The sequence below is a fragment of the Pseudophryne corroboree genome, unplaced genomic scaffold, assembly GCF_028390025.1.
Source record: "Pseudophryne corroboree isolate aPseCor3 unplaced genomic scaffold, aPseCor3.hap2 scaffold_1168, whole genome shotgun sequence".
Lineage (NCBI taxonomy): Eukaryota > Metazoa > Chordata > Amphibia > Anura > Myobatrachidae > Pseudophryne > Pseudophryne corroboree.
Window position 1 is genome coordinate 122,115 of NW_026967793.1, and position 13,281 is coordinate 135,395.

The following is a 13,281-nucleotide window of genomic DNA, read 5'->3' on the forward strand; positions in this document are numbered from 1 at the left end:
AGTGGTGAGCAGGACCCAGTCCTGGATTCAAAAGGTGCTGCCATTCCTCAGGTGGGACCAGTGCAACCACCATAAGGAGGGAGTTATGAACCTATCAAGACAGAATGATCGTCTGCACCTTAAGGTGAAAATGGGACTTGATCCACCGGACTAAAATTTACAGCTGAAGAGGATGGGAGTGAAATGGGCTTACTCCACCATGTCGAAGGTGGAGACAAGAAAGTCAGGTATCTGCAAGCAGGAGTGGATTGACACATGACAGTGATTTAAGAATGTGCGAATCCTGGATTGTAAGGCCTTAATTTTGTCTGTGCGAAGGAACACCTGCCGAAGCATGGAATCCAGTAAGGCTTCCAAATGTAGCATCTCTTGAGACGGAGTCAAGGTGGATTAGACACCCGTGAGACTGGAGAAGACCCACTATCAGATGGATGTGTTACCTGAGGACATCCGAGGACTGGACCAGGAGAAGAAGGTTGCACAGATGAGGCAGGATTCGGACCTCTGCGTCAAAGATGTGCTGCCATGACCACCATGACTTTCGCGAAAACACAAGGATCCGTGGAAAGTCCAAATAGCAATGCCTGAAACTGATCCTGAGGAAGCACTGGGGACTAACTTGGATGGGAATATGCAAATAGGCATCCTGGATATCGAAGGATACCATGAACTCCCTTAGTTCCAGGGGAAGAATGATGGCGCAAAGAGACTCCATGCAGATTTTGGGATTCTTCATGTAGCCGTTGAGCTATTTCAGGTTGACGATGGTTCAGAATGAGCTTCTGAACCAGGAATAGATTGGCATAGAAGTCCATGCCTCTGTGAGACAGGGGAGCTGGGATGAAAACTCTGGAGGCCAGAAGGGAGTGAATGGACTCACTGAGAGCTCTTGCTTTTCCTGCTGGAAAGTCGGTTGAAAAAAATATGGCTGGAGAACGCATTTCAAAGATTGGGAACTACGCCCCTGACCCGGGTGTATGAAGTGGTTGCCATACATGCATCAGAGAAAAGCAGAAGCCAAGCTCCCACGCTGGAGTCCCCCATGCAGAGGCCCACCTCGTCATACGGTAGGCATGTCAGCTGGCGGGACGATTGGTGGACTAGGGCTGTTTATCCCGGGACTTGCAGAAATTTGATGAGGAACCCTAGAAAAAGACTGACCCTTGGCTTTCCTCTGCAGGCGAAAGGAGCGAGAATTAGACGTTAGCAACCTGGGAGCTTCTGCAGAAAGAAAGAAAGCAGTCAGTCTTGGACACCATCACATAAGCCACTATTTTGTCCAACTATGAACCAAAGAGGACCCTCCCCTGAAAACAGAAGAGCCTCAAGGACCGTCTTAGAATCTGTGTCAGTGCTCCAGGAACACAGCCAGAGGGCTCTCCTGGATGCCACAGCAGACACTTTAGAGGCAGTGTGTCAATAGCTGCCTCAACAAGACAGGAACCCGCTTCTCTAATTTGTCCCAACAGAGACAATAACTTCTTTCTGTGTGTATCAAAACTGAGGCCATCCTCTAGGGCATCTGCTCAGGAGCCAATACCCTTAGTTACCCAAGCAGACGCGATGGCTGTGCGTGTAATAGCACATGCATTAATACAGATTGTCTTGAGGAAGTTCTCCAGCTTCCTGTCTGTTGGATCCTTAAGGGAGGCCGTGTTAGGAACAGGGAGGGTAGTACATCTAACAAGTTTGGCAATGTGAGCATCAACAGGAGAAGGGGACTCCCACTTGGCCAGATCCACAGCTGGCAGTGGATAAAAGGAAGCAATGCGCTTAAATACCTGGACGTGCCTAACAGGGTGAGTCCATGTTTCCGCTAGGAGATCCTCAAGATGCACAGGAGGAGGGAATTCAATCATCCCCTTTCTTCTGATGCTTAAATACCAGTGCTTTGGACTTAGGGTTCTGCTCAGAATCCTCGATCAAAAGTGCAGATTTAACTTCCTTGATCAGGGACTCTACATCTACCTGTGGTAGGGAGTCTCCTGGGATAGAGGAGGTCTCAATGTCTGAGGCATTAGCCTCATGATCCAAGGAAACCTCAGAGTCATAACCAGAAAGGGATGTAGCGCTATCTCTGGAAGGCCTGAACTTATCTGCTGGAGAGATGCTGACACTTGGGCCAACCCCTACACTGATTGAGGGAAGGACTGTATCCACAGTGGCTCTATGGCAGACGGCTGCCAAACAGCATGAGCAGAAAGAACGCCGGTACCCTGGGCCATGCCTGTAGATAGACCAGCAGGGGGAGCAGTTCAGCACAGGTCCTACAGCTACACAACACAGAAGCGCTCACCTACCTGGGTGCTTTGCTCTTTGCAGACACAAGGATGTTCCCACACACAAACTTACAAACAGTGGTGTGCAATTAATGGTAAAGCGACACAGACAAACCAGCCCCAGCTGGGAGGAAGGGATCGTATAACCGCTGAGCGTGAGGTATACAGGGAGACCAGACGCTTCTCTCCGGAGACGTGTATACTGGCTGACAAGCGTCTCTCAGTAGGAGGGGAGAGAGGAGGAGTGACCCTGCGCCGGCCTGTCTGTTGGGATGGAGCGCTCTCAGGGATGAGGGAAGAGACCACCCCCCTCTGTCTGGCCTGGACCCCAGGGCAAATGGCTACCACTGAAGTAGTGCCCTGTTGCCATAAAACTGCCCTGGTGGTCTAGTGGAGGTGCGGAGACGGCCGGAGCCCCCACTGCCAGCACAGCCGGTGGTCTCCCTCACTGGTGGCTAGAGCCGCGACTATGTGGCAGCCTGCAAGCAGGGAACCGCCTTACCTGTCCCCCTGTAAGTCCAGCTGCGGCTCCAGGAGTTGTGCTGTGGAGCTCTGGCCGAAGTCACTGACCCAGTCGCCAGTGCTGTGGCCACCAGCGCTGGGGGTCGGTGGAGGGAACTGCCTACTCAAACAAAATAATATAAGTAAAAGAAAGAAATCAAATGAGGAACTGCTAAAGAGCAGTCCCCAAATCAGTGGCCACTCCGTGCAGGCACCATACAAACTGTCTGCCTGTGGCTGGGGGCGGGGTATAGAGGAAAGGGGGCGGGGTATAGAGGAGAGGCGGCCTGTGGCTGGGGGATAGAGGAGAGGCGGCCTGTGGCTGGGGGATAGAGTAGAGGGGCGGGGTATAGAGGAGAGGCTGCCTGTGGCTAGTGGCGGGGGATAAAGGAGAGGCGGCCTGTGGCTGGGGTATAGAGTAGAGGGGGCGGGGTATAGAGGAGAGGCTGCCTGTGGCTGGTGGCGGGGGATAAAGGAGAGGCGGTCTGTGGCTGGGGGATAGAGGAGAGGCGGCCTGTGGCTGGGGTATAGAGGAGAGGCTGCCTGTGGCTGGAGGCGGGGTATAGAGGAGAGGCTGCCTGTGGCTGGGGTATAGAGGAGAGGGGGCCTGTGGCTGGTGGCGGGGTATAGAGGAGAGGGGGCCTGTGGCTGGGGTATAGAGGAGAGGCTGCCTGTGGCTGGGGTATAGAGGAGAGGGGGCCTGTGGCTGGTGGCGGAGTATAGAGGAGAGGCGGCCTTTGGCTAGGGTATAGAGGAGAGGCTGCCTGTGGCTGGGGTATAGAGGAGAGGCTGCCTGTGGCTGGGGTATAGAGGAGAGGCTGCCTGTGGCTGGGGTATAGAGGAGAGGCTGCCTGTGGCTGGGGTATAGAGGAGAGGCTGCCTGTGGCTGGGGTATAGAGGAGAGGCTGCCTGTGGCTGGGGTATAGAGGAGAGGGGGCCTGTGGCTGGGGTATAGAGGAGAGGGGGCCTGTGGCTGGGGGCGGGGTATAGAGGAGAGGGGGCCTGTGGCTGGGGGCGGGGTATAGAGGAGAGGGGGCCTGTGGCTGGGGGCGGGGTATAGAGGAGAGGGGGCCTGTGGCTGGGGGCATACAGGAGAGGGGGCCTGTGGCTGGGGGCGGGGTATACAGAAGAGGGGGCCTGTTGCTGGGGGCAGGGTATAGAGGAGAGTGGGCCTGTGTGGCTGGGGTATAGAGGAGAGGCTGCCTGTGGCTGGGGTATAGAGGAGAGGGGGCCTGTGGCTGGGGGATAGAGGAGAGTGGGCCTGTGGCTGGGGTATAGAGGAGAGGCTGCCTGTGGCTGGGGTATAGAGAAGAGGGGGCCTGTGGCTGGGGGATAGAGGAGAGGCTGCCTGTGGCTGGGGTATAGAGGAGAGGGGGCCTGTGGCTGGGGTATAGAGGAGAGGGGGCCTGTGGCTGGGGGATAGAGGAGAGGGGGCCTGTGGCTGGGGGATAGAGGAGAGGGGGCCTGTGGCTTTGGGCGGGGTGTAGAGGAGAGGGGGCCTGTGGCTGGGGGCGAGGTGTAGAGGAGAGGGGGCCTGTGGCTCCTGTGGCTGGGGGCGGGGTGTAGAGGAGAGGGGGTCTGTGGCTGGGGGCGGGGTATAGAGGAGAGGCTGCCTGTGGCTGGGGTATAGAGGAGAGGGAGCCTGTGGCTGGGGGCAGGGTATAGAGGAGAGAGAGCCTGTGGCTGGGTGTAGAGGAGAGGGGGTCTGTGGCTGGTGGCTGGTTGTAGAGGAGAGGGGGCCTGTGGCTGGGGGCGGGGTGTAGAGGAGAGGGGTTCTGTGGCTGGGGGCGGGGTATAGAGGAGAGGGGGCCTGTGGCTGGGGGCGGGGTATAGAGGAGAGGGGGCCTGTGGCTGGGGGCGGGGTATAGAGGAGAGGGGGCCTGTGGCTGGGGGCGGGGTATACAGAAGAGGGGGCCTGTGGCTGGGGGCAGGGTATAGAGGAGAGTGGGCCTGTGTGGCTGGGGTATAGAGGAGAGGCTGCCTGTGGCTGGGGTATAGAGGAGAGGGGGCCTGTGGCTGGGGGGTAGAGGAGAGTGGGCCTGTGGCTGGGGTATAGAGGAGAGGCTGCCTGTGGCTGGGGTATAGAGGAGAGGGGGCCTGTGGCTGGGGGATAGAGGAGAGTGGGCCTGTGGCTGGGGTATAGAGGAGAGGCTGCCTGTGGCTGGGGTATAGAGGAGAGGGGGCCTGTGGCTGGGGGATAGAGGAGAGGCAGCCTGTGGCTGGGGTATAGAGGAGAGGGGGCCTGTGGCTGGGGTATAGAGGAGAGGGGGCCTGTGGCTTTGGGCGGGGTGTAGAGGAGAGGGGGCCTGTGGCTGGGGGCGGGGTGTAGAGGAGAGGGGGCCTGTGGCTGGGGGCGGAGTGTAGAGGAGAGGGGGTCTGTGGCTGGGGGCGGGGTATAGAGGAGAGGCTGCCTGTGGCTGGGGTATAGAGGAGAGGGAGCCTGTGGCTGGGGGCGGGGTATAGAGGAGAGGCTGCCTGTGGCTGGGGTATAGAGGAGAGGGAGCCTGTGGCTGGGGGCAGGGTATAGAGGAGAGAGAGCCTGTGGCTGGGTGTAGAGGAGAGGGGGCCTGTGGCTGGTTGTAGAGGAGAGGGGGGCTGTGGCTGGGGGCGGGGTATAGAGGAGAGAGAGCCTGTGGCTGGGTGTAGAGGAGAGAGAGCCTGTGGCTGGGTGTAGAGGAGAGGGGGCCTGTGGCTGGGGGCGGGGTGTAGAGGAGAGGGAGCCTGGGCTGCTGGCAGCGAAATCTTATCTGTTTGGTGTCCAGAGTCCAGCTCACGCCCAACGCTAGTCCTGTGCCCCCTACGGTAGAAAATGAAAAATGAGCGCTGGTTCAATTCACGTCCGATTGGAGCAACAATTGAATTGCACCTTTGGGCACCCATTTAAGATGGGCTAAAAAATAAGAATTTACTCACCGGTAATTCTATTTCTCGTAGTCCGTAGTGGATGCTGGGAACTCCGTAAGGACCATGGGGAATAGCGGGCTCCGAAGGAGGCTGGGCACTCTAGAAAGATTTCAGACTACCTGGTGTGCACTGGCTCCTCCCACTATGACCCTCCTCCAAGCCTCAGTTAGGATACTGTGCCCGGACGAGCGTACACAATAAGGAAGGATTTTGAATCCCGGGTAAGACTCATACCAGCCACACCAATCACACCGTACAACTCGTGATATGAAACCCAGTTAACAGTATGAAACAACTGAGCCTCTCAACAGATGGCTCAACAATAACCCGATTTAGTTAACAATAACTATGTACAAGTATTGCAGATAAACCGCACTTGGGATGGGCGCCCAGCATCCACTACGGACTACGAGAAATAGAATTACCGGTGAGTAAATTCTTATTTTCTCTGACGTCCTAGTGGATGCTGGGAACTCCGTAAGGACCATGGGGATTATACCAAAGCTCCCAAACGGGCGGGAGAGTGCGGATGCAACACCGAATGAGAGAACTCCAGGTCCTCCTCAGCCAGGGTATCAAATTTATAGAATTTTGCAAACGTGTTTGCCCCTGACCAAGTGGCAGCTCGGCAAAGTTGTAAAGCCGAGACCCCTCGGGCAGCCGCCCAAGATGAGCCCACCTTCCTTGTGGAATGGGCATTGACAGATTTTGGCTGTGGCAGGCCTGCCACAGAATGTGCAAGTTGAATTGTACTACAAATCCAACGAGCAATAGTCTGCTTAGAAGCAGGAGCACCCAGCTTGTTGGGTGCATATAGGATAAACAGCGACTCAGATTTTCTGACTCCAGCCGTCCTGGAAACATATATTTTCAGGGCCCTGACCACGTCTAACAACTTGGAGTCCTCCAAGTCCCTAGTGGCCGCAGGCACCACAATAGGCTGGTTCAAATGAAACGCTGACACCACCTTAGGGAGAAACTGGGGACGAGTCCTCAATTCTGCCCTATCCATATGGAAAATCAGATAAGGGCTTTTATAAGACAAAGCCGCCAATTCTGATACTCGCCTGGCAGAAGCCAAGGCCAATAACATGACCACCTTCCACGTGAGATATTTCAGATCCACGGTTTTTAGTGGTTCAAACCAATGTGATTTTAAGAAACTCAACACCACGTTGAGATCCCAAGGTGCCACAGGAGGCACATATGGGGGCTGAATATGCAGCACTCCCTTTACAAATGTCTGAACTTCAGGTACTGAAGCTAGTTCTTTCTGAAAGAAAATCGACAGAGCCGAGATCTGTACCTTAATGGAGCCTAGTTTTAGGCCCATAGTCACTCCTGCTTGCAGGAAATGCAGAAATCGACCTAGTTGAAATTCCTCAGTTGGGGCCTTTTCGGCCTCACACCATGCAACATATTTCCGCCATATGCGGTGATAATGATTTGCTGTAACCTCTTTCCTGGCTTTAATAAGCGTAGGAATGACTTCCTCCGGAATGCCCTTTTCTTTCAGGATCCGGCGTTCAACCGCCATGCCGTCAAACGCAGCCGCGGTAAGTCTTGGAACAGACAGGGCCCCTGCTGTAGCAGGTCTTGTCTTGGCGGCAGAGGCCACGGGTCCTCTGAGATCATCTCTTGAAGTTCCGGGTACCATGTTCTTCTTGGCCAATCCGGAACCACGAGAATTGTGCTTACTCCTCGCTTTCTTATTATTCTCAATACCTTTGGTATGAGAGGCAGCGGAGGGAACACATAAACTGACTGGTACACCCACGGTGTCACCAGAGCGTCCACAGCTATCGCTTGAGGGTCTCTTGACCTGGCGCAATACCTCTCTAGTTTTTTGTGTGTAGGCGGGACGCCATCATGTCCACCTGTGGACGACCCCACTGATGTACAATCATTTGGAAGACTTCTGGATGAAGTCCCCACTCTCCCGGGTGGAGGTCGTGTCTGCTGAGGAAGTCTGCTTCCCAGTTGTCCACTCCCGGAATGAACACTGCTGACAGTGCTAGTACATGATTTTCCGCCCATCGGAGAATTCTTGTGGCTTCTGTCATTGCCATCCTGCTTCTTGTGCCGCCCTGTCGATTCACATGGGCGACTGCCGTGATGTTGTCTGACTGGATCAGCACCGGCTGATGTAGGAGCAGGGATTTTGCTTGACTTAGGGCATTGTAGATGGCCCTTAGTTCCAGAATATTTATGTGAAGGGAAGTCTCCTGACTTGTCCATAGTCCTTGGAAGTTTCTTCCCTTTGTGACTGCCCCCCAGCCTCGCAGGCTGGCATCCGTGGTCACCAGGACCCAGTCCTGAATGCCGAATCTGCGACCCTCCAGAAGATGAGCACTCTGCAGCCACCACAGAAGAGACACCCTGGTTCTTGCAGACAGGGTTATCAAGCGATGCATCTGAAGATGCGATCCGGACCACTTGTCCAACAGGTCCCACTGAAAGATTCTGGCATGGAACCTGCCGAATGGAATTGCTTCGTAAGAAGCTACCATCTTTCCCAAGACCCGCGTGCAGTGATGCACCGATACCTGTTTTGGTTTCAGGAGGTCTCTGACTAGAGAAGACAACTCCCTGGCTTTCTCCTCCGGGAGAAACACTTTTTTCTGGACTGTGTCCAGAATCATCCCCAGGAACATTAGACGTGTCGTGGGGACCAGCTGTGACTTTGGGATATTCAGAATCCAGCCGTGCTGGTTCAGCACTTCCTGAGATAGTGCTACTCCCACCAACAACTGTTCTTTGGACCGTGCCTTTATTAGGAGATCGTCCAAGTATGGGATAATTAAAACTCCCTTTCTTCGAAGGAGTATCATCATTTCCGCCATAACCTTGGTAAATACCCTTGGTGCCGTGGAGAGTCCAAACGGCAGCATCTGGAATTGGTAATGGCAATCCCTTACCACAAATCTGAGGTACTCCTGGTGAGGATGGTAAATGGGGACATGCAGGGAAGCATCCTTGATGTCCAGGGAAACCATGTAATCCCCCTCGTCCAGGCTTGCAATAACCGCCCTGAGCGATTCCATCTTGAACTTGAATTTTTTTATGTACATGTTCAAGGATTTCAAATTTAAAATGGGTCTCACCGAACCGTCCGGCTTCGGTACCACAAATAGTGTGGAATAGTAACCCCGGCCTTGTTGAAGTAGGGGTACCTTGATTATCACCTGCTGGGAATTCAGCTTGTGAATTGCCGCTAGCACCGCCTCCCTGTCTGAGGGAGCAATCGGCAAGGCAGATTTTAGGAACCGGTGGGGTGGAGCCGCCTCGAATTCCAACATGTATCCCTGAGATACTACTTGAAGGATCCAGGGATCCACCTGTGAGCGAGCCCACTGATCGCTGAAATTTCTGAGGCGGGCCCCCACCGTACCTGGCTCCACCTGTGGAGCCCCACCGTCATGCGGCGGACTTGGAAGAGGAAGCGGGGGAGGACTTTTGTTCCTGGGAACCTGCTGTCTGTTGCAGCCTTTTTCCCCTACCTCTGCCTCTAGACAGAAAAGACCCTCCTTTTCCACGCTTGCTTTTCTGGGTCCGAAGGGACTGAACCTGATAAAATGGCGCCTTCTTAGGCTGTGAGGGAACATGGGGTAAAAATGCTGACTTCCCAGACGTTGCTGTGGAAACTAGGTCGGAGAGACCATCCCCAAATAATTCCTCCCCTTTATAAGGCAAAACTTCCATGTGCCTCTTGGAATCTGCATCTCCCGTCCACTGACGAGTCCATAAGCATCTCCTAGCAGAGATAGACAATGCACTTACTTTAGATGCCAGCCGGCAAATTTCCCTCTGTGCATCTCTCATATATAAGACTGAATCTTTTATATGGTCAATCGTTAGCAGAATAGTGTCTCTGTCTAGTGTGTCAATATTTTCTGACAGTTTTTCTGACCGTGCAGCGGCAGCACTGCACATCCAAGCTGACGCAATAGCTGGTCTAAGTATAATGCCTGAGTGTGTATACACAGACTTCAGGATCGCCTCCTGCTTTCTATCAGCAGGTTCCTTAAGGGCGGCCGTATCCTGAGAGGGTAGTGCCACCTTTTTTGACAAACGTGTGAGCGCTTTATCCACTCTAGGGGGTGTTTCCCAACGTGACCTATCCTCTGGCGGGAAAGGGAACGCCATTAGTACCTTCTTAGGAATTACCAATTTTTTATCAGGGAAAAGCCACGCTTCTTCACACACTTCATTTAGTTCATCTGATGGGGGAAAAACTACGGGTAGTTTTTTCTCCCCAAACATAATACCCTTTTTTGTGGTACCTGGATGTAAATCAGAAATGTTTAACACCTCTTTCATTGCCTCAATCATGCAGTGAATGGCCCTGACAGGCATTAGGTTTGACTCATCGTCGTCGACACTGTTATCAGTATCCGTGTCGACATCCGGGTCTGCAAACTGAGGTAGCGGGCGTTTTAGAGCCCCTGACGACCCCTGAGGCACCTGGACAGGCACGAGCTGAGATCCCGGCTGTCCCACATTTGGCATGTCGTCAAATTTCTTATGTAAAGAATCTATACGTGCACTCATTTCTTTCCATAAGTTCATCCACTCGGGTGTCTGCCCCGCAGGGGGTGACGTCCCTTCAAAATGCATCTGCTCCGCCTCCACCTCATTATCCTCATCAAACATGTCGACACAGCCGTACCGACACACCCCACACACACAGGGAATGCTCAACAGAGGACAGGACCCACAAAAAGCCCTTTGGGGGGACAGAGTGAGAGTATGCCAGCACACACCAGAGCGCTATATATATACAGGGACTAACTGAGTTATGTCCCTAATAGCTGCTTTTCATATAATATATGTATATATACTGCCAAATTTAATGCCCCCCCTCTCTTTTCCCTCTTACTGTTACTGTATATTGCAGGGAAGAGCCAGGGAGCTTCCTTCCAGCCGAGCTGTGAGGGAAAAATGGCGCCAGTGTGCTGAGGAGATAGGCTCCGCCCCTTTTTTGCGGCCTATTCTCCCGCTTTTTATGGAATTCTGGCAGGGGTATTTACCTCATATATAGCCTCTGGGGCTATATATTGAGGTATTTTAGCCAGCCAAGGTGTTATTATTGCTGCTCAGGGCGCCCCCCCCCAGCGCCCTGCACCCTCAGTGACCGGAGTGTGAAGTGTGTGAGAGGAGCAATGGCGCACAGCTGCAGTGCTGTGCGCTACCTTGGTGAAGACAGAGTCTTCATGCCGCCGATTTTCTGGACCATCTTCTTGCTTCTGGCTCTGTAAGGGGGACGGCGGCGCGGCTCCGGGACCGAACACCAAGGACTAGGCCTGCGGTCAATCCCTCTGGAGCTAATGGTGTCCAGTAGCCCAAGAAGCCCAAGCTAGCTGCAAGCAGGTGAGTTCGCTTCTTCTCCCCTTAGTCCCTCGCTGCAGTGAGCCTGTTGCCAGCAGGTCTCACTGAACATAAAAAACCTAAGTCAATTCTTTCTAAGAGATCAGGAGAGCCCCTAGTGTGCATCCAACCTCGGCCGGGCACGAATTCTAACTGAGGCTTGGAGGAGGGTCATAGTGGGAGGAGCCAGTGCACACCAGGTAGTCTGAAATCTTTCTAGAGTGCCCAGCCTCCTTCGGAGCCCGCTATTCCCCATGGTCCTTACGGAGTTCCCAGCATCCACTAGGACGTCAGAGAAACTATTAAATTCCACCCTTAGTCGCTTAGAACAAGTGTTTATTTTTATTTTGGCAGCAATTCTGACCAATCTGTAGTTTTACATTTAGTGGTTTTCATGTAAACACTGCATATCTAACACGTAAAGTGATTACATTGGTTCTACATGAGGGTCACAAGAGGTCACAGGGCATAGAGGTATCCGAGGTCCCAGGAACCTGCGGTCACTGTCCCCGGCAACCAAAGCTTGTTTACAGCAAGGGGATTACTTAATCCTAAAAAACATAAAAATATTGAACAATTGCCCATTGTAGCGATGAATATAATAAGCGAGCTGATTAATAAATTAATTATACCCTATTCCAGATACATAACTTGCCATGAATTAAATATAGAATATTTCTCTGCGATTATAAATAGCGCACCACCAGCACAACACGTTATATATGTTCAGTACATTATACTCAGTAACTGTAATAAACTGGAGGAGTTCAGATATAATTCACCGTTTTCAGCTTCTTTGTTTCGAATTCCTTTGGTATATTCTCTCTCTTTGCAGACGTCTCGCTCTCGGAGTCACTATCTGATATCTCTTCTGCCGCAGTCTTCCGGATCCCAGCGCTGATAAAATTCACAGGGGCGGAATAGTCGCGGGATCTGAGGGAGAGACGAAAACAATGAGACACTGAGGGGCACAATCACTTACCCGTGGTGTGTACTGTGGGCTTGTACTCCCGGGGTAAGTGGCCAGGGCTATTCAGCTGCACTTACCACCGCTATCTGCGCACACCCTCCTGAGGTAAGAAGGCCTTTCTGCTGCAGCTCCATGTGCGCACATAACCCGGACGTTATGGACTAGCCGCAGAATTATGGGCTTGTAACAATATAACGCCATGAAGAGCGACAGGCCGGCGGCGGCAAACTGAATCTACACCTGACTATGGGCGGATAGAGGAGAGGCTGCCTGTGGCTGGGGTATAGAGGAGAGGCTGCCTGTGGGCTGGGGTATAGAGGAGAGGCTGCCTGTGGCTGGGGTATAGAGGAGAGGCTGCCTGTGGCTGGGGTATAGAGGAGAGGCTGCCTGTGGCTGGGGTATAGAGGAGAGGCTGCCTGTGGCTGGGGTATAGAGGAGAGACTGCTTGTGGCTGGGGTATAGAGGAGAGGCTGCCTGTGGCTGGGGTATAGAGGAGAGGCTGCCTGTGGCTGGGGTATAGAGGAGAGGCTGCCTGTGGCTGGGGTATAGAGGAGAGGCTGCCTGTGGCTGGGGTATAGAGGAGAGGCTGCCTGTGGCTGGGGTATAGAGGAGAGGCTGCCTGTGGGATGAGCAATTACCTTCACTGCAGGGTCTGATACTGCACTAAAACCACCCACTGACGTACACAGAGCCACGGGCAGAGACCACACCTTTCACTGATTATCATATGGGGAGCTTGTACACGTTCAGCAGAAGAGCAGCTGTCCCACGCATAAGACACTGCAGCGTACCACGTAACCTTTCACTGATTATCATATGGGGAGCTTGTACACGTTCAGCAGAAGAGCAGCTGTCCCACGCATAAGACACTGCAGCGTACCACGTAACCTTTCACTAATTATTACATGGGGAGCTTGTATACGTTCAGCAGAAGAGCAGCTGTCCCACGTATAAGACACTGCAGCGTACCACGTAACTTTTCACTAATTATTACATGGGGAGCTTGTATACGTTCAGAAGAGCAGCTGTCCAACGCATAAGACACTGCAGCGTACCACGTAACCTTTCACTAATTATTACATGGGGAGCTTGTACACGTTCAGCAGAAGAGCAGCTGTCCCACGCATAAGACACTGCAGCGTACCACGTAACTTTTCACTAATTATTACATGGGGAGCTTGTATACGTTCAGAAGTGCAGCTGTCCAACGCATAAGACACTGCAGCGTACCACGTAACCTTTCACTGATTATTACATGGG

At 53.2% G+C, this 13,281-nt stretch overlaps 1 protein-coding gene across 2 annotated transcripts in view; it reads right to left on the minus strand.

Annotated features, from left to right (window-relative positions):
* TFIP11 (tuftelin interacting protein 11) overlaps positions 1-13,281 on the minus strand; it is a 129,568-nt gene that overhangs the window by 99,306 nt on the left and 16,981 nt on the right. For both annotated transcript variants that reach the window (XM_063950689.1, XM_063950690.1), the window contains exon 3: positions 11,834-11,984. In XM_063950689.1, coding sequence (XP_063806759.1) covers positions 11,834-11,984 — 151 coding nt within the window. The remainder of the gene's footprint in view (positions 1-11,833; positions 11,985-13,281) is intronic.